The sequence below is a fragment of the Entelurus aequoreus genome, linkage group LG02, assembly GCF_033978785.1.
Source record: "Entelurus aequoreus isolate RoL-2023_Sb linkage group LG02, RoL_Eaeq_v1.1, whole genome shotgun sequence".
NCBI classification, from domain to species: domain Eukaryota; kingdom Metazoa; phylum Chordata; class Actinopteri; order Syngnathiformes; family Syngnathidae; genus Entelurus; species Entelurus aequoreus.
This window is the reverse complement of record NC_084732.1, coordinates 53,218,987-53,246,949: the sequence shown is the minus strand read 5'-3', so window position 1 is coordinate 53,246,949 and position 27,963 is coordinate 53,218,987. Positions and strand designations below refer to the sequence as shown.

The window sequence follows — 27,963 nt, the reverse complement described above, 5'->3', positions numbered from 1 at the left end:
TGATAGTATATATGATAGTATATATCTGTATCATGAATCAATTTAAGTGGACCCCGACTTAAACAAGTTGAAAAACTTATTCGGGTGTTACCATTTAGTGGTCAATTGTACGGAATATGTACTTCACTGTGCAACCTACTAATAAAAGTCTCAATCAATCAATTAATCAATCAATCCCCAATATTGTTTGTCTGGCTGGAAATTTTGGACATTACTACTTGCCGTAGTTATGAAGCAATGCATGATGGGAATCCGGATGTTGTGTGTTAGTGTATTAACGTGCCGGCTGGTATAAACACACGCTGAGAAATAGTTCCGTGCCTTCCTACTTTGATTGATTGATTGATTGATTGATTGATTGAGACTTTTATTAGTAGGTTGCACAGTGAAGTACATATTCCGTACAATTGACCACTAAATGGTAACACCCGAATAAGTTTTTCAACTTGTTTAAGTCGGGGTCCACTTAAATTGATTCATGATACAGATATATACTATCAGATATATACTATCATCATAATACAGTCATCACACAAGATAATCACATTGAATTATTTACATTATTTACAATCAGGGGTGTGGGGGGGGGGGGTAGGATATGGACATCAAGTATTGAACATAGAGAGAGAGAGAGAGAGAGAGAGAGAGAGAGAGAGAGAGAGAGAGAGAGAGAGAGAGAGAGAGAGAGAGAGAGAGAGAGAGAGAGAGAGAGAGAGAGAGAGAGATATCAGAAGGCATAAGAAAAAGTATCTGCATTTGATTGTTTACATTTGATTATTAGCAATCCGGGGAGGGTGTTAGTTTAGGGTTGTAGCTGCCTGGGTTTATGGGTTATACATAAACCTATGGATAACGGAGACATATATAATAGTTTCCTTTTCAGGTGAGAGACGACGCTAAAGGCAGTGCCTTTAAGGCACGCCCCCAATATAGTTGTCCGGCTGGAAATCGGGAGAAATTCGGGAGAATGGTTGTCCCGGGCGATTTTCGGGAGAGGCACTGAAATTTGTGAGCCTCCCGGAAAATTCGGGAGGGTTGGCAAGTATATATATATATATATATATATATATATATATATATATATATATATATATATATATATATATATATATATATATATATATATATATATATATATATATATATATATATATATATATATACATATATATACTTATATATATGTGTGTGTGTGTGTATATATATATATATATATATATATATATATATATATATATATATATATATATATATATATATATATATATATATATATATATATATATATATATATATATATATTCGGAGGTCTCAAGGTTGGCAAGTACGCCCTCCATGGAATAAATGTGTATATTCCACATGTAATGTTTCACCCCCCTAAGCAGCAACTAAGGCTTGTATGCACAAACCATGGATGTTTTTTTCACATGCATAATTACTTTCACATTCTAACTGCATATGCAATGAGGATAGTTGCGCACATTATCTGTCTGCATAGGTTTATAACGGCCCAGAATGATGGGAATTATTGATCAAGAGCAGAGCGAAGTTCAGCAACAGCTGACTTTCTGGCCAATCTTCGGCCAGAAGGCGGGGGATAGAGAAGGTGCAAGATGATACATATGTTCTCCGCAGCCTTAAGTCGAGCAGTCCGGGTCGGCGGTGCACGGAGCGCACATTCAGCTAAAGATGGTGTCAATCAAACCCCCCTCGTCCCTGGCGCACATGTCGTGCACGCAGGCTCTGCTGGTCGTGGGCGGCGTGAGCGTCCTCCTGCTCGCCGTGCTGCTGCTCCGTCAGCTCGTCAAGCAGAGGAGACCCCCGGGCTTCCCCCCCGGGCCTTCCCCCATCCCTGTCATCGGCAGCATCCTGTCTCTGCTCACCGAGCCGCACGTCTTCCTCAAGAAGCAGAGTGAAGTTCACGGACAGGTACGCGCACGCGCACGGAAGCAGAAACGTGCAGAAAGTCTTCCGCCTCCTAACTTCTCATGTCGATGACTTGAAACCGTACGAGCTCATGCATTCAGTTCGTGTGCAGCCTGGGCACGTTTTGCACCAGACTCACGTTGTCTTTTATGTGGTGCAGATTTTCAGTCTGGACCTGGGAGGGATCCTGACCGTGGTGCTAAACGGCTACGACAGTGTCAGAGAGTGTCTTTACCATCAGAGCGAAGTGTTTGCTGATCGACCGTCTTTGCCTCTCTTCAAAAAAATGACCAAAATGGGCGGTAAGATGCTTTACACATTATAAAAAGGTAGCCTACAGCAGTGTTTGTCAACCTTTTCTGAGCCAAGGCACATTTTTTTTCATTGAAAAAATGCAGAGGCACACCACCAGCAGAAAACATAAAAAAATGAAACTCAGCAGCCGATATTGACAATAAAAAGTTGTTGCCGCATGTTGGATATGACTTTAAACCATAACCAAGCATGCATCAAAGTCTCAAAGTAGGTGTACTGTCACAACCTGTCACATCACGCCGTGACTTATTTTGAGTTGATGGTGTTTTCCTGTGTAGTGTTTTAGTTCTTGTCTTGCGCTCCTATTTTGGTGGCTTTTCTTGTTTTGTTGGTGTTTTCCTCTAGCAGTTCCATGTCTTCTTTGAGTGCTAGTCCCCGCTTTGTTTTAGCAATCAAGACTATTGAAGTTGTGCGGATGCTATCTTTCTTTGTGGCGACATTGTTGATTGTCATGTCATGTACGGATGTGCTTTGTGGACGCCATCTGCTCCACACGCTGTAAGTCTTTGCTGTCGTCCAGCATTCTGTTTTTGTTTACTTTGCAGCCAGTTTTAGTTTAGTTTTGCAAAGCCATCCCTAAGCTTCAATGCCTTTTCTTAGTGGCGCTTAGCAGCACTCGCTTTTTGTTTATTTTTGGTTTAAGTCATACTTGCCAACCTTGAGACCTCCGATTCCGGGGGGTGGGGTGGGGCGTGGTCGGGGGTGGGGCGGGGGGCGTGGTTGGGGGCGTGGTTAAGAGGGGAGGAGTATATTTACAGCTAGAATTCACCAACTCGAGTATTTCATATATATTTCATATATATATATACATATATATATATATATATATATATATATATATATATATATATATATATATATATATATATTATACATATAAATAAAATAAATACTTGAATTTCAGTGTTCCGGAGGCTATCCAGTAGATGGCAGTATTGTCCTGTTTAAGAGTGTCACAACATTGCTGTTTACGGCAGACGAACTGCTTTACGATAGACGAAAACGTGACTGCTGTTGTTGTGGGTTGTTACCGTGCTGGGAGGACGTTAATGAAACTGCCTAACAATAAACCCACATAAGAAACCAAGAACTCGCCCTCGATCATTCTACAGTTATAACGTGATTGGGCAGGCACGCTGTTTATATCGTGGGAAAGCGGACGTGAAAACAGACTGTCGCCGCTGTCCCCACTCAGGTCCGCATGGAGCTGGAGGGCGCGTGGCCTCCAGCTCTGGCTGAATTCCGGGAGATTTTCGGGAGAAAATTTCTTCCGGGAGGATTTCGGGAGAGGCACTGAATTCCGGGAGTCTCCCGGAAAATTCGGGAGGGTTGGCAAGCATGGTTTAAGTGCTAGATACCTTTTTACCTACAGACTGCCTCCCGCTTATTGTGATCACCACAAACCATGTTTCCTGACACCTACAAAGCAATTAGCTACCTGCTGCCACCTACTGATATGGAAGAGGCAACTTCCTTATGCTGCTATATTGACATCATCAGTGAACTGCTTCTTTGTCTCCTAGCTGGTGCAAGTTAATTTTAGATTGTAAATAATGCCTCTCACCTTGATAGTAGAATGATGTGGACATAAACTGAGAAGTTGGTACACTTTGATAGTCAACTTAGACCCAGAAATGGGGAAAAATACATTTTGTTCCACCCCCCACCCCCTGTTTCTTCGTGAGGATTAAGTAAACGCTGTGATGCGTTTGTGAAATGAATGCGCCTTCGTATGCTTAAAATGTGTGTGTAAAACCTTGGTGGAGGTTTTTGGATGTTTTTTAGAGCGATTTAAAGGCAGAATAGAGCGACTGCAAAAGATTTCATTGTAAGCAGACTTTTGATTACATTTATTAATTAGTTAGAATGCATAAAAAAATAAATACAGTCGTGGTCAAAAGTTTACATACACTTGTAAAGAACATAATGTCATGGCTGTCTTGAGTTTCCAATAATTTCTACAACTCTTATTTTTTTGTGATAGAGTGATTGGAGAACATACTTGTTCTCTTCAAAAAACATTCATGAAGTTTTGTTCTTTTATGAATTTATTATGGGTCTACTGAAAATGTGACCACATCTGCTGGGTCAAAAGTATATATACAGCAATGTTAATATTTGGTTACATGTCCCTTGGCAAGTTTCACTGTAATAAGGCGCTTTTGGTAGCCATCCACAAGCTTCTGGCAAGCTTCTGGTTGAATTTTGCGCCCAAGACCCAAGCTCAGTTTTTGTTTAATCTGACATCACATGGACAAAGATAAGACCTTCTGGAGGAAAGTTCGGTGGTCAGATGAAACAAAAACTGAGCTGTTTGGCCACAATACCGAGCAATATGTTTAAAGGAGAAAAGGTGAGGCCTTTAATCCCAGGAACACCCATTCCTACCGTCAAGCATGGTGGTGGTAGTATTATGCTCTGGGCCTGTTTTGCTGCCAATGGAACTGGTGCTTTACAAAGAGTAAATGGGACAATGAAAAAAGAGGATTACCTCCAAATTCTTCAAGACAACCTAAAATCATCAGCCCGGAGATTGGGGCTTGGGCGCAGTAGGGTGTTCCAACAGGACAATGACCGCAAACACACATCAAAAGTGGTAAAGGAATGGCTAAATCGGGCTAGAATTAAGGTTTTAGAATGGCCTTCCCAACAAGTATGTGCTCCAATCACTCTATCACAAAAATAAAAGTTGTAGAAATGATTGCAAACTCAAAGACAACCATGACATTATGTTCTTTTCAACTGTATGTAAACTTTTGACCATGACTGTATGTGTCGTGTTATTCTCTTACATAAGGATTGTGAGTGATAGACCTTTTTTTTTTTAAAGAGCAGTTCTTATAGGGGTGTCAAAAAAATCGATTTTTGAATGAACCGTGATTCTTATGTGTAACGATTCTTAATCGGTTAAAAAAAATCATAATTTAATATATATATATTTATAGTTATATATACATATTGTTTTGTTTAGATTTTTTCCAAAATCTGTCCCGTTCAGACACTTCAGTTAAGGTTTGGGTAGAATTGTATCCAACAAAATCAGTTTTCAGTAATATATAAATTTATCAGAATCACAATCAGAATCAGAATACTTTTTATTACCATTGTTTGAGAACGGGTTCACAAACTAGGAATTTTTTTTGGTGCAATCGTGCAACATAAAACACATATAACACAGATTTGGTAATAAAAAGAGCTGTACCTGAGCTATCAGATCTTGTTACTGTTCATGTGCCTGATGGCCGAGGGGAAAAAACTGTTCAGGTGGCGAGAGGTGTGGGTCTGTATGGACCGTAGTCTCCTGCCTGAGGGGAGAGGGGAGAATAGTTTGTGTCCAGGGTGAGAAGAGTCAGCTGTGATCCGACCCACACGCCTCCTGGTCCTGGAGGAGAACAGGTCCTGGAGGGATGAGAGCATGCAGCCAATCACCTTCTTAGCAGTACGTACGATGCGCTGCAGTCGATGCTTATCCTGGACTGTGGCGCCGGGGAACCACACGGTGATGGAGGAGGTGAGGATGGACTCGATGATGGCTGAGTAAAACTGCACCAGCATCTCGGTCAGCACCTTAAGTTTCCTCAGCTGCCGCAGGAAGTACATCCTCTGCTGGGCCTTCTTGATGAGGGAGCTGATGGGCGGCTCCCACTTGAGGTCCTGGGTGATGGTGGTGCCCAAGAAACGGAAGGAGTCCACATTGGAGACGGGGGTGGGAGAGTCAATCAGGGTGAGGGGGGATGGTGGGGCTGTGACTTTCCTGAAGTCCATGATCATCTCCACTGTTTTCTGGGCGTTCTTCAGCTCCAGGTGGTTGAGGCTGCACCATGACGCCAGCCGGTCCACCTCTCTCCTGTAGGTGGACTCATCGCCATCCGAGATGAGGCCGATGAGGGTAGTGTCATCCGCAAACTTGAGCAGCTTTACGGACTGGTGACTGGAGGTGCAGCAGTTTGTAAACAGGGAGAAGAGCCAGGGGGAAAGTACCCAGCTCTGAGGAGTACCAGTGTTCGTGGTTCGACTGTCCGAGACAATCTTCCCCAGCCGCACGTGCTGTCTTCGGTCCGTCAGGAAGTCATTGATCCAACTGCAGAGGGAGTCGGGCACGCTGATCTCGTAGAGCTTGTCTCATAGCAGTCCAGGGAGGATGGTGTTGAAGGTAGAGCTGAAGTCTACAAACAGGACCCTAGATGAAGTGGAGGGCCAGGTTCACTGCATCATGCACAGACCTGTTGGCTCTGTAGGCGAAATGCAGTGGTTCCAGGAGGGGGGCGGTGATTTCCTTGAGGTGGGGCAGGACCAAGCACTCAAAGGACTTCATGACCACAGACGTCAGCGCAACCAGCCTGTAGTCATTAAGTCCTGTGATCCGTGCTTTCTTGGGGACAGGGACAATGGTGGAGGTCTTAAAGCAGTACGGCACGCGGCATATCTCCAGAGAGGTGTTAAAAATGTGAGTGAAGACAGGAGCCAGCTGATCCGCGCAGTGTCTGAGAGTGGAGGGGGAGACACCATCCAGCCCGGGGGCTTTCCGCGTATTCGGCTTCAAGAACTGCCGGCGTACATCCTCCTCTCGGATGGAGAGGGCCTTTAAAGTCCTGTGATGTTCTTGGAGTCCTGTGATGTCCTTGGAGTCCTTTAAATCCTTTAATGAAGTGCTGGCGTTGGTGGGGAGGGTAATGGTGGGGGGAGCAGAGCATTGATGAGCTGAAGGCCGTTCATGACGACAGTAATGTATGTTGAGGCCCTGAGTGAGAGTCTGGTCATTCAGAGCCTGGGGGGCTTTGGGCTTATAGTTCGTAGGGGCCCTTAGCCCTCTCCAAGCGGCCGCAGAATCATTGGAGCGGATCTGTTCCTGTAGACGGTTAGAGTACACAGATTTAGCTTTCTCCACTTCCCTGTTGAAGTGATACTTCGCTTCTCTGTAGGTACTCCGGTCCCCGCTTCTCCACGCAGCCTCCTTCTTCTTGCGCAGCTGTCGGAGCTTGGGTGTGAACCAGGGCTTGTTGTTGTTATAACAAGCCCTGGTGCGCGTTGGAATGATGTGCGCCTCATTGAACTGAATGTATGAGGTCACAGTGTCCGTATACTCGTCCAGATTGTCTGTGGCCGCTCCAATTGCCTCCCAGTCTGTCGTCTCCAAACATGCGCGCAGCTCCTCTACAGCCTCAGCAGTGAAACACTTAATGGTCCTCATAACAGGTTTAGCCAGTTTCAGTCTCTGTCTGTATGAAGGGATTAAGTGCACCATCACATGATCTGATAGTCCGAGAGCAGCGCGCGGGACTGCATGATATGCCTTGCTTATTGTAGTGTAACAGTGATCCAAAGTGTTCTCCTCTCTGGTCGGGCATTTAATAAACTGCCTATACTTGGGTAATTCCTGGCTGAAATTTCCCTTGTTAAAGTCACCAAGTACGATAACAAGAGAGTCCGGAAAAGACCGTTCCACATTTAAGATCTGACCTGCAAGCGTGCGCTGAGCGTCATGCACGTCCGCGCTGGGCGGTATGTAGGCAGCCACCAGTATGAATGAAACAATGTCACGCGGTGAGTAAAAGGGCTTACAGTGAATGAAAAAATATTCACAATATTCCAGAGCAGGAGAGCAGTGTTGGGATATCACCGTCACGTCTGTACACCAGTTGTTGTTGATGAAGAAGCAGACTCTTCCGCCTCTTGTTTTGCCGAGCACCGAGGCAGCCGTGATCGGCGCCATGAGAGCTGTTTATTTATTTTATGGAGGAATGTAGTTGTAATGTAATCATAGAACTGGCACCCAATGTTAGTAAAAAAGTATTGATTTTGAATCGACAATCGATTCAGAATCTTATCCTTTCCCCCAAGAAACGAATTGAATTGAATCATGCGGTGCCCAAAGATTCACAGCTCTAGCAATTCCCCTATTACAGTATATAACAGTCTTATTTCACAGTAAAACACTGTAATTAAAATTTACTGTAGCCTTACAACGGGCAGCATGGTGGACAATGGTTAGTGCTGGTGCCTCACAATAAAAATGTACTGGGTTCGATCCATTGCATGTTCTCCCTGTGACTGCGTGGGTTCTTTCCACCTCCAAAGACATGCACCTGGGGATAGGTTGATTGGCAACACTAAATTGGCCCTAGTGTGTGAATGTGAGTGCGACTGTTGTCTGTCTATCTGTGTTGGCCCTGTGATGAGGTGGCGACTTGTCCATCTTCCGCCCGAATGCAGGAGGGACAAGCGGTAGAAAATGGATGGATGGATGGACATATTCTTACAACAAATGACCGTAAAAATAACAGTACCCTTACATTTTGCTGAATTTAACTTCACAGTAAATTACTGTGAATGTTAGTGTGGAAGTAATGTAATTATTAGACAGTATTTTACTGTGAATTTACAATGAAAATGTTCACAGTGTAAGAATACAAACAATAACAATGGTTACAATAGTGTTGCAAGTGTGCTTTAAAAGGGTTTGTGGGCAGAAGCCAATCAAATCAAACAAGCTGATGGCTCCTGCTTGGTTGACTTGAACTGCAATAACTAAGAGTTCACCCGACTGTCTCCTCAAGGTCTCCTCAATTGCAAATACGGCAAAGGCTGGATCGAACATCGCAAACTGGCCTGCAACTCCTTCCGCTACTTCGGCAGCGGTCAGAGCCTCTTTGAAAAGAAGATCTCGGAGGAGTGTATGTTCTTTGTGGACGCCATCGACAAGCACAAGGGCAAGCCCTTCAACCCCAAACACCTGGTAACCAACGCCGTATCCAACATCACCAACCTGATCATATTCGGACAGCGCTTCAGCTACGACGACCGCAACTTTCAGCACATGATTGAGATCTTCAGCGAGAACGTGGAGCTGGCGGTGAGCGGCTGGGCTTTCCTCTACAACGCCTTCCCTTGGATCGAGTACTTGCCATTCGGGAAGCACCAGAAGCTCTTCCGCAACGCCGCTGAGGTGTACGACTTCCTGCAGCAGATCATCAAGGACTTTTCTCGAGGCAGGGTGCCTCACGTACCTCGACACTACGTCGACGCCTACTTGGACGATTTGGAGCAGAACGCGGCAAACCCAAGTTCTTCCTTTTCCTTTGAGAACCTCATCTATTCAGTGGGGGAACTCATCATTGCTGGCACCGAGACCACCACCAACACCCTGAGATGGGCCATGCTCTACATGGCGCTCTACCCCAACATACAAGGTCAGATATCAAGTCCAAACTTTTTTTACCACAACACTTAAAGGGGAACTGCAGGTTTTTGGAATTTTTCCTATCATTTACAAACATTATGTGAAACGAGAACACGTTTTTCTCTTTTTTTGTGCATTCTAAATTCTAAAAAATGACAGGATGGCTAACAATGTAGCTAATAGGATTCATCTATTCCGCCTATAAACCCCTCTAGAAACATCCAAAAACCGCCAACAATACTCTACTAAGAAGCAGTGACCCGCATATTAACCAAGTATTAGCAACATTTAATTGTAAATCTAACACCAAGTGACTATGTTTAGTAACTACTGCAGGTATTGGTTGTATTCACCTGAGGTCACGTCGGGCTCATTAACTATTGGAGGCTCGAAGTGGTGGTCAAGCAACCCTCTGCTGTCAAAGTGTCTTGGGTGGCATTTTGGCTTCTCTGAAAGAAAAATGCCCCATGTTGGCATTGTTTTAGATGTATAGGTAGGCTGTTGAAACTGTTCAAATCGCAAAAAGGATAAAAGTTTCTTCGGAGTTCCTCGAGAGGTAATCAAGAAGGGCGAAAAGAGTCCAAGATTTTTCAAAACCTCGACGACAAACACACAAGTTTGCAGTGATCACTTTGTTAAAGGTTTGTTTGACATTCTTTTAACGTTTAGTATTTCCCATGGAATTGTTATGTTGATATTATTTGTATTTTATCTTGTTTCTTAAAACACATGTTTGAGTGTTTGGTAAACCATTAACTCGGCAAGTCTAAATAAAGGAATGCAAATGTGAGCAAAACCTAAAAGAGTTAAGATTTTACCAAAGGCAGCAATCATAAATGAAGCTTTCAGCACATACACAATGTTGACATCTATTGTTTTATTTTGATAAAGAAGGGGAAAAACACGCATACCCTTAACGAGGCATGCAACAACTATTGAGGCTACATGGCCGAAACTTTCCATGCAGGCACAGTAAGCAGGGATCACTTCTCCATCTTCTTTCACAACCTGTCAGGTCTTCAGTGGTGTCTCCGATCCTCTTCATGAGTGATTAACATAATGGGAAAATGAAAAACAGTGACTCAAGGCTATGGATTGCTACCTGTATGTTTACAAGGACGCATCCTCACAAGACGCAAAGTTAAATCGCAAAATGCAACCTTCATTTATCTGGGAGAGTCTCGATACTAATTTTCTTGACCCAACCACACACAAAGAAGCTGTAAACCTCCGTGCTTTTCCAAGCTTGCACCTGTTTTGTCATGTATAATGGCGGCTGGAGCACAAAATAATTGGAACGCGACCGAAAGATAATCCGTAAGATCACTCGACAAATCTTTTTTTGATAAAGTATAGGGATCGATTCTATTGCATAGTTAGATTTTTTTTTACTCGTATCTGCTTTTAGCGCTTATATCTTAGCCTCTTGCATCCTCAGATAGTTTGCACACTGTTTGCTGCTCGGTCGCCATGTTGGTTTGGTTGACCACCACTTAAGTTAACCAGTAAGAAAAAGTCACATGACTGAATACAAAGAATTGACATACAGAGCTGTTGCATCGCCTCTGAGTTGGTAAAAGATTGTGTTAGATTATAGTCTGTAGAGTAGAAAGTTCCAGCCGAAGACGCGACAAAATGCAGGTTAACACTCAGCATTTTTTGCCTGAGGAGTGACTATTATGATGAAATTATCATCAAATCAGGGAACACCAGTCTTGTGCTGAAAGATATAAACATCCCATCAGTCTGCATCCAAGTGACAGCAGATATTGTAGAGTAAGTGATTGTTTTATTATGTTTGTTGTTTGTATTTCTTGTTTAGCACTTAGCTAGTACTAAGATTAGTGTAAAAGCTACATGATGCTTAGTAGTTCACTAGAGAATGATGTGCTTAGCACACAGCTTCCTAAACTTGTAGCTCCTCCTTATATTCAGGCTCGAAAATATAAGGTTCTGGATCATCATTTGTCCCAAAGTAGTTGTCGTTTGCCATGATTAGTAGTAGTTGTTGTTGCTGGGATAGCGTGGCGCGGTTGGGAGTGTGGCCGTGCCAGCAACCTGAGGGTTCCTATTTTAATCCCCACCTTCTACCAACCTCGTCACGTCTGTTGTGTCCTTGAGCAAGACACTTCACCCTTGCTCCTGATGGGTCGTGGTTAGGGTCTTATGGCAGCCCCCGCCATCAGTGTGTGAATGGGTGAATGTGGAAAGTGTCAAAGCGCTTTGAGTACCTTGAAGGTAGAAAAGTGCTATACAAGTATAACCCATTTACCATTTATTTTTGAAGGAAATAGCGAACATTGCGATGCGCTCTGTGAACTCAAAGAAAAAGTTCTGGCAATGCTTAAAATGACCAAAATATGTTACATATTACATGCTATTGTGAATGTGCCGGTTAATGCATTACATACATATTTACAGCATGTATATAAAACTTTTTTGAGTTTTTTAGAGCACTTTATAGGCGGAATAGATCAAATCACCATTATCTGCATCTTGCTAGCAGTTTTTCCCTATTTAGAATGCACAAAAAAGCGAAAGACATATGTGTAATTTGCTCACATAGGGATTGTGAATGATAGACAAAATAAAATAAATAGAAAAAGAGGAGCTAACCTATGTTCTCATAGCTTGTGTGACTGACTCTGGGTCTTTACATTCACCTCCTAAAAAATTTTGCTTGACATCAACTGTGGTTGGTCAGCTTAGTTCAGGGTTTTCCATCCTATCAGTCCTTTGCCCCGACTTGTTTAGGGCTCTCACAACTGTCCTTTTCCAATGTCTTCTTCTCCGGTTTCAAAGCAATATGTACAACAGAAGTGACCGTTGTTTGAAAAAAGATTAGTTCCAGCTCCAACAGCAATATGGATCTCACTACAGTCGCCATTGTGTACTAAAACTACTACACAGAGGAAGCTGATAGCTTGTCAACGAAACACTGGCCTTCAAAAGGCCTTCGAAGGGTTAAAATATATATTTTTAAAGTTGATTAAGAGATCGGAGCAAAAAAAAGTCAGATAAACATTTTTTAAATCTAAAATGTTTTATGCCTTTAAAAATTCAAAGGTTTTTATTACCTGATTGGCTTTGGGGTATTGTCTAATAACTGCCAATATATTGTACACCGGGAAAATAATTGGATATTGGAATTTTAAATTGTTACATAAAAAAATTATCTTTGTAAAAATCATGTGACTGAGTAAGACAACAAAATCTATGGCCAAAATACAGCAACCATTTACTGAAAGGACAAAAGGGTCAACCTTTGTCCCCATGAGGTATCAAATAATTTACAATGTGAGAGGCTGAATAGCTAATGGGTAATAGATGATGCACACATATATATATATATATATATATATATATATATATATATATATATATATATATATATATATATATATATATATATATATATATATATATATATATATATATATATATATATATATATATATGAGTATGCTCTTTATTGTCATTGCGCAAGTACAACAACATTTCATTTTCACCACACACCTGTTCAAGATTAGACAAACATTGTACAGGAACACAACAGGAACAGTGATGGGTCGTTGTCCCTTACGGCATCCCGTAAAAAGTGGGAAAAGGCAGACGTTGGGGGATGAGTAAAAACGTAGATCTCAGACTGGGCTCCCATAGGGAAGGCGGCACGGACTGGGGCCGAGAAAAATAACTTGATAGCCAATATGCACATATACACATGTTGACACAGAAACCACACGACTTGCAACAGGAAGGGAGGGGGCAGGGATCTGGCTCGAAGCTGCCAGCCACTAGGGGCGCTGCTCCGTTTTCCATCATACCACATGGGCTGAAGCGGTGGCAAAGTCGTGGGGTTGGGGGTATGTTTGCATGTGTAGCCATGGTCCATGATGTGTGTGTTAAGTCTGTATGCCTGGAGTCGCTCTACTTGCGGTGGCAAAGAAACAGAGTTTATCTTTCCAGGTGTTGTAGGAAGGAGTTTGTTTCGTCTTCACTGCTCTGTACTCAAGGGAAATCTTGAAGCAACAACCTTGCCACGTTACAGCCATTGAAAACAATCAAGATTAGAATGGTTGTGAAAAAAAACTAATTTAAACTTTTTACTTTAATTGTCTATTTCTGGTACTCAAATTCATCCTGCAGGGCAAACTGTTCGATGTTATCCAAAATCACCAGAGTCTGAGTGTCCAGAGTGTCCACATTTGTGGCAGCTTTGGGGTACTTTGAATGGCTGCTAACATCTTCCACGTTGTCGATACATCAGAGCAATGCTACTCAATCAGCAGATGTCTTGTTATTACGGTTCCAAAAAGGTAGATATCCTCAACATTCTCGATCGAATGGCTCATCACGCATGCGGCGCTCCTCTTCTCCTAAAAGTCTGTCGCGTGTCCAGCAACAACCGTTCCGACAGGACTGTCAGGTTCCCCTGAGCCAGAGATCTTGTCAAGCAAGCAAGTTGATTAATTCCATTGCTTAGATTTTGGAGAGCAGTGCAAAAAGAGGCAACATGAGAGTCAAACAAGACAGGACGAGACTAAGAGGAAAACGGGGAATTGATTGATTGATTGAAACTTTTATTAGTAGATTGCACAGTACAGTACATATTCTGTACAATTGACCACTAAATGGTAACACCCGAATAAGTCTTTCAACTTGTTTAAGTCGGGGTCCACGTAAATCAATTCATGGTAAAGATGGAAGACATGGGGGGCGTGCGACCGCCTTTGCCAAGAGTCAAGAGAGAGAAAATATATATAAATTGCCATTTACCTTGAATGGGGATCCCCTTGCATCATTCATTACTCATTTAGCTATCCAGCCCCTCACAATGTTAAGCTGTACAGTTTCATGATATGAATTGTTCACTAACTTGCATATGTACCCCTAAGATGCATGCATTATTCACTATGATATTATGAAAACATCACGTATCCACTTAAAAATCTTAAAAATTCCCGATTTTTTTGTAATTCTTCCACGATACATTTCGGTGTTGTCAGTTTAGTTTCTGTGTAATCTGTCTAACAAGAAGAGCATAATGAACATTTATGAGTCAATTGCATTATGATCCATGCGTTTTCAAACGGCCAAAACATTTCCCATATTTCTCAATCAATTCAAAACATTCTGACATCAACAAAGTCCATTAACTCAGGATATTTTAAGCGATCTATTTGTTTATGTCCGAAAAATACCCGGTTGTTTCACTTTTGCGTAAAACACTTGTCAGTATTCTCTTTTTACTTTATCATTACTCAATAGATTCAAACCGTTGCAAAGTCAAAACGCTTCCTGATAATTTGAGTCAATTGCTAGCATGCTCATTATTAGCATGCTAAAATTTAGCATGCGTCAAGTAACAAAATAAAGCTTGCTAGGTATTTTCATATGCTGGTATACGCCTCAAAGTCAAATATTTTGTTTTGACACATGCTAACTGTTAAAATGCTGACCTTAGCATGCTAGGTTTTTAGCTAATTTTGCAGATATACACCTCAGAGTCAAAACATTTTTTACTTCACACTTATTAACATGCTAATGTTAGCATGTTCCCTTTTTAGCTAATTTTGCAGTTACATACCTCAGAGTCAAATATTGTATTTCATGCATGTTAACTTTTAAAAAAACTTGATGTTATCATTTCCGCTTTTCTCCCAAAATTGCATTTATAGTTATTACCTTTCTTCTTTGATTGGCTATGGGAGGTCACATTGTTTTTCTACCTGACAGGTAGATAAATATTGTATAGTGTACAAAAGTAGTCGGAAGAGCATACTAGTCTTCGACATCAAATTATTGGAGACATTTTTTACGATGCCAAGAGTGAGTGCTTATCATTAGCTAATGTGCTATGTGAATGGTTACTAACAGTGTGTGTCTTATTGTGTGCTATAAAGAAAGGGTGCACAGGGAGATCGACAGCGTGCTGGCTAATGGCCGGGCCCCCTCTTTGGAGGACAAACACAAGATGCCCTTCGTGGAAGCCGTCCTGCACGAGATCCTGCGCTTCTGCAATATAGTTCCCCTTGGCATTTTCCGAGCCACCACGCAGGATGCACAAGTGAACGGCTACACCATTCCCAAAGGCACCATGGTGATCACTAACCTGTATTCCGTGCACTTTGACAAGAAATACTGGACCGACCCAGGAGTTTTCTCACCGCACAGGTTTCTGGACAGCAATGGTAACTTTGTGAGACGTGAAGCCTTCCTGCCATTTTCACTCGGTTAGTATCTTCTTTAGGCCTTTGACATTTATATCAATATGATTATCACCTTTAGGTTGGATTGTACATGCAACGCAAACTTAGTAGACGAGATCCAAAATGCACGAGGTGTATCAAAAGTCTGCATTTTCAAGGGTCCTGTAGCAGGGTATTATAGCAAATATTTCATATTGTAAGTTGCACTCAATTATACAGAGAAGGGTTACTAATAGAGTAGGGAAGAGATTTATATGCCACCATTCCAGGGTGGAACTCATGTGAATGGATGAGAGGGGGTTAACCATTTTGCAATGCATTCTGCTGAAAATGATATAAAGCGCCACTCTACATAGCAACTGACGCTGTGGTCAAAGTTGGAATTGCCACAAAAGACATTTTAAGACATTCAACACTTTACTGCCATCTGGCGAGTAAAGTGGATAGTGCACACGCCAAATTTGTCACATTTCATGTGTCAGGTAAACCGAGACGAAAGGGGCCATATGAATCCCCTTCCTACTGTATTTTGGAACTTTTAAATAGTTAGGTGAGGTAATCAACAATAACGAAAATCCATGATGTTTTGGCTTTTTAAGGTAAAAGATTAGTTAAAAGGGTCGCGTAAAACGTTAGCATGCTAATGGTAGCCTCCTATGGCATACTTGCCAACCTTGAGACCTTCGAATTCGGGAGATTGGTGTTGAGGTGTGGGGGGGCGGTTTGGGGGGGCGGGGTTTGGTGGTAGCGGGGGTGTAAATTGTGGCCCATAAGAGTTAGGGATGCAAGGGATTCTGGGTATTTGTTCTGTTGTGTTTATGTTGTGTTACGGTACGGATGTTCTCCCAAAATGTGTTTGTCATTCTTGTTTGGTGTGGGTTCACAGTGTGGCGCATATTTGTAACAGTGTTAAAGTTGTTTATACGGTCACTCTCAGTGTGACCCTTTATGGTTGTGGATCAAGTATGCCTTGCATTCACTTAGGTGTGTGTGTAAAAGCCGTAAATATTATGTGACTGAGCCGGCACGCTGTTTGTATGGAGGAAAAGCGGACGTGACGACAGGTTGCAGAGGACGCCAAAGGCAGTGCCTTTAAGGCACGCCCCCAATAATGTTGTCCGGGTGGAAATCGGGAGAAATTCGGAAGAATGGTTGCTCCGGGAGATTTTCGGGAGGGGCACTGAAATTCAGGAGTCTCCCGGAAAAATCGGGAGGGTTGGCAAGTATGTCCTATGGTAACATGGGGACAGTTAGTATATTTTTAAGTTGGCAGCAAGTAACAAAATTCATGACTAATAGGTTACAATGTTCAAAATGAGCTAAAATACTAGCATAAAAAGTTAGCAATGCTAATATTCACATAGAGTATGATGTTGCACTTCATCTACTGAGAGGGGTTACTAATATTTAGGCACTTTTGTTTAGCTTAGTAAAGTAATCAACAGTAAGGAAATCCATGATTTGTTGGCATTAAAGGCAAAATGTTAGCATGCTAATGTTAGCATAGCATGCTAAGATAGGGACAGTTAGCATACTTCCAAGTTGCTGCCAAGTAACGAATAATTAATAGGTTAAAACATACTTAATAAGCTAAAATGCTAGCAGGATATTAACATGCTGGTATGAGAACAGTTAGCATACTTGCAAGATGGGGCCAATTAACAAAATCCATGATTATTCGTTTAAAATAAGCTAAAATGCTGGAACATATTACAAACCCTGTTTCCATATGAGTTGGGAAATTGTGTTATGTATAAATATAAACGGAATACAATGATTTGCAAATCATTTCCAACCCATATTCAGTTGAATATGCTACAAAGACAACATATTTGAAATAATCATTAACTTTAGAATTTGATGCCAGCAACACGTGACAAAGAAGTTGGGAAAGGTGGCAATAAACACTGATAAAGTTGAGGAATGCTCATCAAACACTTATTTGGAACATCCCACAGGTGAACAGGCAAATTGGGAACAGGTGGGTGCCATGATTGGGTATAAAAGTAGATTCCATGAAATGCTCAGTCGTTCACAAACAAGGATGGGGCGAGGGTCACCACTTTGTCAACAAATGCGTGAGCAAATTGTTGAACAGTTTAAGAAAAAACATTTTCAACCAGCTATTGCAGGGAATCTAGGGATTTCACCATTTACGGTCCGTAATATCATCAAAGGGTTCAGAGAATCTGGAGAAATCACTGCAAGTAAGCAGCTAAGCCTGTGACCTTAGATCCCTCAGGCTGTACTGCATCAACAACCGACATCAGTGTGTAAAGGATATCACCACATGGGCTCAGGAACACTTCAGAAACCCACTGTCAGTAACTGGAGTTGGTCGCTACATCTGTAAGTGCAAGTTAAAACTCTCTTATGCAAGGCGAAAACCGTTTATCAACAACACCCAGAAACGCCGTCGGCTTCGCTGGGCCTGAGCTCATTTAAGATGGACTGATGCAAAGTGGAAAAGTGTTTTGTGGTCTGACGAGTCCACATTTCAAATTGTTTTTGGAAACTGTGGACGTCGTGTCCTCCGCACCAAAGAGGAAAAGAACCATCCGGATTGTTATAGGCGCAAAGTTGAAAAGCCAGCATCTGTGATGGTATGGGGGTGTATTAATGCCCACCTGCTGCCCTCTGGGAAGCGCTACAGGTGCATTAAAACCAGGACAAACAGGCTGAAGAACAGCTTCTTCCCCAGGGCCATAACCATCCTGAACGGTCTGCCCCACTGTCCCTCATAAACTGCATTCTCTGTATAGTGTGTACACTGTTCTCTTCCACACCTTTCTTTGCACTTCTTTTAAAAAAAAATATTTTTATATATTTACACATTGTTTTCTTGCATGCACACATCAATCAATCAATCAATCAATGTTTATTTATATAGCCCTAAATCACAAGTGTCTCAAAGGGCTGTACAAGCCACAACGACATCCTCGGTACAGAGCCCACATACGGGCAAGGAAAAACTCACCCCAGTGGGACGTCGGTGAATGACTATGAGAAACCTTGGAGAGGACCGCATATGTGGGTAACCCCCCCTCTCTAGGGGAGACCGAAAGCAACGGATGTCGAGTGGGTCTGACATAACATTGTGAAAGTCCAGTCCACAGTGGATCCAACACATCAGCGGGAGTCCAGTCCACAGCGGGGCCAACAGGAAACCATCCCGAGCGGAGACGGGTCAGCAGCGCAGAGATGTCCCCAACCGATGCACAGGCTAGTGGTCCACCCGGGGTCCCGGCTCTGGACAGCCAGCACTTCATCCATGGCCACCGGACCTATGCAACTCCCCCTCGCAAGGGACAGGGGAGAAGAGGAGAGAAGAAAAGAAACGGCAGATCAACTGGTCTAAAAAAGGGGGGGTCTATTTAAAGGCTAGATTATACAAATGAGTTTTAAGATGGGACTTAAATGCTTCTACTGAGGTAGCATCTCTAACTGTTACCGGGAGGGCATTCCATAGTACTGGAGCCCGAATAGAAAACGCTCTATAGCCCGCAGACTTTTTTTGGGCTCTGGGAATCACTAATAAGCCGGAGTTCTTTGAACGCAGATTTCTTGTCGGGACATATGGTACAATACAATCGGCGAGATAGGCTGGAGCTAAACCGTGTAATATTTTATACGTAAGTAGTAAAACCTTAAAGTCGCATCTTAAGTGCACAGGAAGCCAGTGCAAGTGAGCCAGTATAGGCGTAATATGATCAAACTTTCTTGTTTTTGTCAAAAGCCTTGCAGCCGCATTTTGTACCAACTGTAATCTTTTAATGCTAGACATAGGGAGGCCCGAAAATAATACGTTACAGTAATCGAGACGAGACGTAACGAACGCATGAATAATGATCTCAGCGTCATCACACTGTATATAAAGTTTATGAGTTTGAACATCAAATATATTGTCTTTGTAGTGCATTCAATTGAATATGGGTTGAAAAGGATTTGCAAATCATTGTATTCCGTTTATATTTACATCTAACACAATTTCCCAACTCATATGGAAACGGGGTTTGTAAAAACAGCTCTCAGTATGAGCACTACATTCACAACAAAAACGTATTCTAAGATATAAAGCTCTCTGACCAAACAATAAAATGTATTTATTTGACTTCATCTGTTTGTACCTAAATTTGTAAGAGTGTAAATTCAGACTTTTTATTTTTCCCATCTCCCAGGGAGGCGCCACTGTGTCGGTGAGCGTCTGGCCCGGATGGAAATGTTTCTCTTCTTCACCACTCTGCTCCAGAGGTTCCACCTTCAGTTCCCGCCAGGTAGCGTTCCCACGGTGGCTCCCAAACTGGGCATGACTTTGCAGCCAAAGCCTTACTCCATCCGCGCCATCCGCAGGCAGCACTTTGGAGACACTCCTTATGGCATGTAGGCAAGCAGTGCAGAGACTTCATGGTCAAATTCAATCCAAAAATCTACTCTTGTACAGCAACTCCACAGCACACACATGTGCATGTAAGACTGCAGCACTCTGGATTTCAGCAGTGCATTATTTTTGGACTCGTTCTTACACACGCGTGATGCAGTTTACTTGCTTCTTACCAAATCTTTGTACTGGGCATTATGCATGTTTGCACTAAAGGCACAATGCTGTGCAAAGACAGACATGTTATCGATGGAGTTCTGCGTAGCACGCAGCAGTTCTGAGCACAGGATACAAAATGCCTATGAACCTTAACGATCCAGGGATGTGTTGGGTGGAAGTCAATGATTGATACTAAGTACACACGTGGTGGTTCACAGCCCTCATCCTTCTCAGGGCAGCGTCAGGCCAGACAAACGACCTGTGGGCAGAGACGAGACTTTCCAGGAATGTTCCGCACACTGTATGCTTAGGCTGGATAGGGACCAGCTTTACTTCATGTAAACTGACTTTGACTCTGCCTCCAGGGAGAGTTCTTTTTGGAAAAACCTTTGCCAATGCAAAAGAAGGTGAATTTCTAGAATTGTTGGTTTTTATACCCTCTGATGGTGCTTGTCAGTACTTACTAAGTCTTTTATATTGATGGGAATTTGTGTTAAACTACACAACTCTTAAAGTGTCTTCCCATTTTGTACATTTTCTATTCAATACTTGAAGAATCAAAGGGTAAGCGAGGACCACAACTTAGTAAACGGTAATAAATGACTATGTTGGACTTGGAAGTTTGACATGTCATGACTTGAATTATTTGATGTTGTTTTGTCAATTACAATACCAATTGTAAAAAGTATTAAACTTGTTCATGTGTCTGTGTCATCTTCATCAGTGGGAATTATTATGATTAAATGGATGACTGGTGGTCTAGTGCCTTTAACCTTTGAGGATCCCCCAAGTGTGGTGAATGTTATAGGTCCTGGGGACCCAAAAGGATTTCATTTATAAAAGTCTTAAAAGGAAGTCATATATATTAATATATTTCTACTTTTTAAACGCTTAAATCTCTACTTCTGATCGATCTGTCAATATAACGTACTCAGTTTTTTTTTATATGTCCATTTTGTGAAAGATAACACATTTTTTTCTTATGGCAAAAACTCAAACTATATGCAATATTCGTGCACGCATGCACAATATTTTTGTAACCACATCCACACAACTCTTATGTCACTGCCAACTCACCATCATCGTTTTTATTATACGTACTCAATAGTTTGTGCTTAAAATAACTTAGCAAAGAATGGACGATGCAACTTTGAGATTGATTTTGATACACTTTTAAAATGAACATTCTATTGCATGATGTCATCTTCAAAGGTGACCCACAAAGGTCCCAGGTCTCCCCAAGGGTTGAACAGCCATCAATTATTAGTCATCAGCATAAATAAATTTTGCTATTAGTTATCTTAATAGATATTTACAATATCTCATACAAGTAGGGATGGGTATCTTCCACATTTGAATTCCCGGTACATGGGACACAATTTTCCATTGTTCATGTGTTATTAAATGTATACATTTTTAACAATAAATTCTAATGTGTGTGACATTTAAAATGAGGTGATAAGGATAACTGTGAAGTATCGTTGTTATCGTTTTTTTAATTAGATTTCTTAGTCTCATTAGCGAGTATTAATAATATTGGATTAGATTTACATAGCACTCTTCTAGACACTCAAAGCACTTCAAAGAGAACTGAGAACCCATTTCTCATTCACTCCATAATTGAAACGTGGATGGTGGTAAGCTACATTTGTAGCCAGAGCTACCCTGGGATAGACTTAACGACCGGCAACCACCAAGCATTCATTCACATTCAAACACCATTGTCAGCAGCACTGGGAGCAAGGTGGGTGAAGTATCTTTCCAAAGGACACATCGACCATGAATTGGATGACAGAGCTAGAATAGAACCAGGAACCCTCAAGTTGCTGGACGGTCCCTCTACCATCTGAGCCACGCCAACCATTAATAGTAGACATTGCAAGCAGTTGGAATTCAAAAAGATTAAATGGCAGTATTGTATAGGCTATGGTGTGTTACATAGCATAGCTGAATCTATTATTTTGTTGCACCCTGCAAAGTGTCTATACTGTTAGTATTGTACTTATCACACACCAGCTGTTTGATTGTAACATGTAGTTTTCATTACCAAATTTGGATGTTTTTGTCTAGCGTTATTGTAGTCTTGTTCCTTCCGCCCGAGTGCAGCTGATATAGGCTGCAGCCCCATCGCGACCCAGAGAGGAACAAGCTGTAGAAAATGGATAGTTGGTTGGAAATTGCCATATAAAATTGCAAATGCTAATCAGTAGCATGTCTACAGAAAATCAAATGCCATATAAAATTGCAATAGCAAATAGCATCGAGCTAGTGCATTTTGAAAGTTAGAGCCTTACTGTACGTTCCCGTGTTTTGTTTTTATCAGGCATGCTTGCTTTCTTGGCATTGAAAATTCCAACATTAACAAGAGGCAGTCCAACAAAGTCAGCTCTGAATGCTTCTTGAGTGATTGCTTGCCCGCAGAGTTTTTGAGCCGGCCAAGTCTGCAACCGGATGCAATGCCACGTGCAACAAATGTATCGAAAAATGGCACTGTTTGATTTTATGTGAATCGACACCCGGTAGTACAGATGGAAATTTTGTCGGTGCCTATATAAGTACTGAATTTGTTACAGATTCTTACACAAAAATTAGTACAAGCCTCACTTTTCAGAAACTGTGTTATTATATCTTTTCAATGGACGATGCAATATAAATGCAGCTTGGATGATATAGTAGTCCGTGTACAGCTTCACATTCAGAAAAGTTTATTCTTCCCTGTTGGGAAAATAATTCATCTAGCACAGTGGTTCTTAACCTGGGTTCGATCGAACCCTAGGGGTTCGGTGAGTCGGCCTCAGGGGTTCAGCGGAGACACACCCGACTCATTGTGTAAATAAAAACGTCTCCCTATCGACGTATTATGGATACCCCCAAACAATGTTCCCTCTAATTTTCCATCTGATTTGCAGGTGTGTAATTTGTTGTGGTTCATTCACGGTTCATCTTGTGCACCAGTAAAAAAACATAACTTTGTCATGAATTTGAAATGTATTTATATTTTTTTTTTTCACTAAAGAAGGGTTCGGTGAATGCACATATGAAACTGGTGGGGTTCAGTACCTCCAGCAAGGTTAAGAACCACTGATCTAGCAGCAGCAGAAAAAGGAGGACAATAAAACAATCTAACAGTTAGAAGTAGAACATGTATAGACACTACAGCAATAACTAAGTGTATTATAGAAACTAATATATACAACGTAAGGCAACTGGTGTTTCTTGTTGTAGTAGTGTTTATACCCGTGAAAGCAGACTCCAGAGACTTATAAACTTCACACAGCTTCCTTTACTCGTGCTTGTTAATTCACACTGTTAATCCCCACAACACACTCAACGGCACCCCCTCTGGACGCTATGTGATATTGTACTTAACATCTGTACATCCCCCCCTTTTAGCTTGTAAACCTCTTTTCTTTATTTTAAAGATTGAACTGTTTCAAAATAAAATAATTCCAAAATGATAGTTACTTCTATCTTAATCACCAGGTATTTATAACTGAGCATGTTCAACTCACATTCAATAACATTAGTACCCAACATAACACACATGTTTTTAGGAACAACAAACTGTTAGGTTTACACCATTCTTTCCAAAGACCAGGGAAAACTCTCTGGTCAATTAGAATGTTCATAAATCTAGTCTATCTGGAGGGCGGGAAACTCTTCCCGACCTGGTCAGTGTTTCACCTGAATCTGTCTGCCTTTGGACAGTCTCTGTCTCATCAGGGCAGGACAGACCTCCCTCAGGGAGCACTGTCAGGTGAGCCCTGTTTCGTCTTAAGCTCCCTTGGTCTGTTTCCACATTGTACGACCTTGGTGATGAAGCCGGTCCCTGGACAGTAGCTGTGGTCCGCGCTGTTTTAATCCACACTCTCTGTCCTGGAACCAGAACTGGTAAGACTTTTGTCCTGTGTCTCGGGTTGAATGACTCTGTCTGCTTCACTTTTAGTTCTTTGTCTTTTTCCCTGAAAGCTCTGAGGTTTGGCCAGGCTGGTTTCAATGCTTGTGGAGCGGTAGGAACTGTTGATCTTATCCTCCTCCCCATCAGCAGCTGCGCTGGACTCAGCCCGTGAGCCAGTGGTGTAGCTCTGTAAGCCAAAAGAGCTTTCTGAGGGTCTGGACTTTTGTTGAGCAGCTGTTTGACTGTGCGGACAGCTCTCTCTGCTTCCCCATTGCTTTGGGGATAGCGAGGGCTGCTGGTCGTGTGGTTGAAACCATAGTCCTGGGCAAAAGTGGCAAAGTCTGTGGAAGCAAACTGTGGCCCGTTGTCAGTCACCAAGATTTCAGGCACTCCAAATCTTGCAAAGATTACCTTGAGTCGCTCCAAAGTTGTAGATGTTGTCAGGGTCGGGAGGTTTGCTACCTTAATGTATCGGGAGTAGTAGTCCACCACCACGATATAATGTCCATTCTTCCCATGAAATATATCAGCCGCCACTTTTTCCCATGGTCGTGCTGGTAGAGGCGTGGTCATTAAAGGTTCTGTCTTTGTCTGTGACTATTGGCAACAGATTACACACCTTTCCACCATCTCTTTAATCTGTCTTGTTATCCCTGACCACCATAGGGATCCTTGTGCCCTTGCTACACACTTAGTCACACCCTGATGGCCTTCATGCAACCTTTCCATCATTTCCTGCTGTATGCATCCAGGGATCAGAATCCTCGTTCCCTTAAAAAGCTAGCCCTCTGCCATGTTGATGTCGTTCCTCTCTGACCAGAATGGCAGAAGATGCTCAGGAACGCTTCTCCTGTGAGAGGGCCAGACTTTTTCTGTCAAGGTTTTCAGCTGCCTGCAAACACTGTCTGTGCTCTGAGCTTCCTTGATGCAAGCTAGTTTACTGTCAGTGGCAGGGAAATGGTGTAGAATGTGATCAATGTATGCACAGCATTCTTTCTGCAAGCTGCTATTGGCCTCTCTGGCCTCCATTCCCAGGGGAGCTCTTGAGAGAGTGTCAGCAGTGACGAGTTGTTTTCCCGGGACATGTATGATTTTATAGTTGAACCTCAACAGTCTTAGCCTAAATCTAAGAATTCTTGGAGGAAGATCATCCAAAGACCGAGAGCCAAGCAGCGAGATTAAAGGTTTGTGATCGGTTCTCACTGTGAATTCCAAACCTAGCAGATATGAGCTGAGTCGCTCACAGGCCCATGTTGCCGCTAGTGCTTCTTTTTCTATTTGCGTGTACTGGACCTCTGTGGGCATCAGGCTCCTTGATATGTACACAACAGGTCTCCACCTACCATCTGTCTGCTGCTGCAGGAGGACCGCCCTAAGTCCGTATGACGACGCATCTGCCGATACCAATGTTTCTTTCTTAGGACTGTATTGTGCAAGGACTGGAGGAGAACTCAGCTCTTTTTTAATTTTTTCAAAGGCTGTTTTCTGTTGTGCGTCCCAGGTCCATGTGCTGTCACTTTTCAACAGGTCACGTAAGGGTTTTGTGAGAGCTGGTAGGCTGGGTGAGAACTTGCCAACATAATTCACCATTCCCATGAACCGGCGTACCTCCTCCACATTGCGAGGTTCTGGCATGTTTTTAATGGCGCTGATTTTGTCTGGATCAGCCTCGATTCCTGATGCGCTTATGTGGTGTCCAAGAAATTTCACTTTTTCCACTGAAAATTCACATTTTTCATTGAGGGTGAGGCCCCCTTTTTCACACCTTTTCAGTACTTCCTGCAGCCTTTCATCATGCTCTTTTTTGTCTTTTCCATAGTCTAAGATGCCATCTGCATGGCACAGAGCGCCCTTTGCCCCTGCGATTATTTGTGAGATTCTCAGCTGAAAATGCTCAGGTGCGGAAGAAATGCCGAAGGGGAGCCTCTGAAAGCAATATCTTCCAAAGGGGGTAATAAAAGTTGTTAAAGGCTGTGATTCTTCATGTAGAGGAACTTGCCAGAAACCAGATGTTGCATCTAATGTTTAGAAAAGACTCTTGCCCCTTCCAGCTGTGCCAGTGTCTCATCAACTGCAGGCAGCATGTGTCTCTCTCTGCACACGCTGTCGTTAAGTCGGGTAAGGTCCACACAAATGCGAGGTTTCTTATTTGGCTTAGGGACCACTACCATCCCCGCACACCATTCAGTTGGCTTCTCAATTTTTCTTATGACCCCCATTGCTTCCATCCTGTCGAACTCTTCTTTAACTTGTTCTTTCATAGGTAATGGAACTCTGCGCGGGGCCGAGAGCATAAGGAACTGCTCCATTATTCAGTTTTATCTTGTAGTTTCCTTGTAGCTTTCCAAGCCCTGAAAACACTTTTGGGAACCTAGCTCTGTATTGATGCCTCGCTTCTTGTTTCTCCTCCTGTACTGAAGCTACCTGTTGAACCAGGTTCAGCTTTATTAAAGCAGGAAGTCCCATTAGTGGCATCACCAGGTTTGTCACCACATATACATCTTGCCTTATTTCTCTTTTTTCTGTTTTAATGTGTGCTTTCATGATGCCCAAAACCTTCAATGGACAGTTATCTGGACCTTTAATCTTTTTAGGTGGTGTCTTTAGCCTGCCATCACGTGCTCTCCAGTACATGGCAGATGGAATAGCTGTAACTGAGGCTCCTGAGTCCAGTTTAAATGTTACCTTCTTTCCGTTGAGGCTGATTTCTTTTAACCATTCCTCTTCAATTCCTTCTGTGTTAACTGTCCCCATGAAAGCTATGTCTTCTTCTGTGTTGCTGTCCACTATAGCTTCAACTCTTTGAGATGATCTGCAGACCGCAGTGAAATGTCCCTTTTTTTTACATTTTCGACACTCAGCCTCTTTGGCTGGGCACAGTTTCCAGGGGTGTTGTGGCGTTTTGCCGCACCTTGTACATTTCTCATTATAGTATGTCTTGTTTACAGTGCTTGGCTTGGGATTAAACTGCTCTGGTCTGCGTAGGGGAGCTTGTCTATATTGTGTTTCCCCTCTATTTGTGTTTTTGGCATCCACATTAGCACCTTTAATTTCTGTGTGTCCCTCGTAGCAGTTCCTGTTGTTTCTTTATTTCTTCCTGCTGCCTGACCTGGGTTATTGTTTTTGCCAGAGTCAGGTCTGGGTCTAACTGAAGTCTCTTTGACAGCCCGGAGTCTCTTATCCCAACCACTATGCGGTCTCTTATCATTTGCTCCTTTAAGGCACCAAATTTGCAGCCAACTTATGCACATCTGTGATAAAGTTCTCTGCAGACTCGCCTTGTTGTTGCTGTCTGCTATTAAACTTAGCACGTTCATAAATGACATTGTGCTTACCCACAAAATGTTCATGAAAGGCTTTTGTCACCTCTGCATAGACTGTCTTCTGTTGGTCGCTTAGTGGTAACATAGTGAGAATGTCGTCACTCTTTTCACCCATCACATACAGTAGGGAGTTGACCTGATAGCCGTCCTCTTTTCCGCTCAACCTGACGCCATCTTGAACCTCTCGAACCGTCTCAACCATTGCGGCCACAAGCTGGGCTCCTCGAAGTTGAAGCTGCCAGGAGGCGCGATGGAGAATATTTGATCTGTTATCTCCCGTCCTTATCCGGGCTCCGATGCTGATCCGCTGCTCTTCGTGCTCACCGTAGCTTAGCGTAGCTTAGCCTGTCGCCAGCCAGGTAAACTATGACGACCTCGGCTGGACTATTTCAGCCTCACTTCTCTCAACTACACCTACTTTTTACCCACAGTAGGTTTGCTTACTTCTGACACCATGTTGTAGTAGTGTTTATACCCGTGAAAGCAGACTCCAGAGACTTGTAAACTTCACACAGCTTCCTTTACTTGTGCTTGTTAATTCACACTGTTAATCCCCACAACACACTTAACGGCGC

General features: G+C 42.5%; 1 protein-coding gene across 3 annotated transcripts; it reads left to right on the top strand.

Moving 5' to 3' along the window:
- Positions 1-1,689: 1,689 nt before the first annotated feature.
- LOC133663537 (vitamin D 25-hydroxylase) lies at positions 1,690-20,915 on the top strand. 3 transcript variants are annotated; one of them, XM_062068087.1, is made up of 5 exons: positions 1,690-1,929; positions 2,087-2,228; positions 8,799-9,431; positions 15,325-15,654; positions 19,809-20,915. In XM_062068087.1, exons 1-5 carry the CDS (start codon positions 1,690-1,692, stop codon positions 20,012-20,014), a joined length of 1,551 nt encoding a protein of 516 aa, XP_061924071.1. In that variant the 3' UTR covers positions 20,015-20,915. The 3 variants fall into 3 exon arrangements, with proteins under 3 accessions (XP_061924071.1, XP_061924078.1, XP_061924085.1); XM_062068094.1 differs by lacking the exon at positions 8,799-9,431 and having other exon boundaries at positions 1,701-1,929; XM_062068101.1 differs by lacking the exons at positions 1,690-1,929; positions 2,087-2,228 and having other exon boundaries at positions 9,269-9,431; positions 15,329-15,654.
- The last annotated feature ends 7,048 nt before the right edge of the window (positions 20,916-27,963 follow it).

Bases quoted from the DNA above. Each gene is read 5' to 3' on its own strand.
- LOC133663537 (XM_062068087.1), top strand. From the start codon at position 1,690: ATGGTGTCAATCAAACCCCCCTCGTCCCTGGCGCACATGTCGTGCACG. The intron at 2,229-8,798 runs GTAAGATGCTTT...TGTCTCCTCAAG, and splicing joins AAAAATGACCAAAATGGGCG to GTCTCCTCAATTGCAAATAC. The intron at 15,655-19,808 runs GTTAGTATCTTC...CCCATCTCCCAG, and splicing joins CTTCCTGCCATTTTCACTCG to GGAGGCGCCACTGTGTCGGT.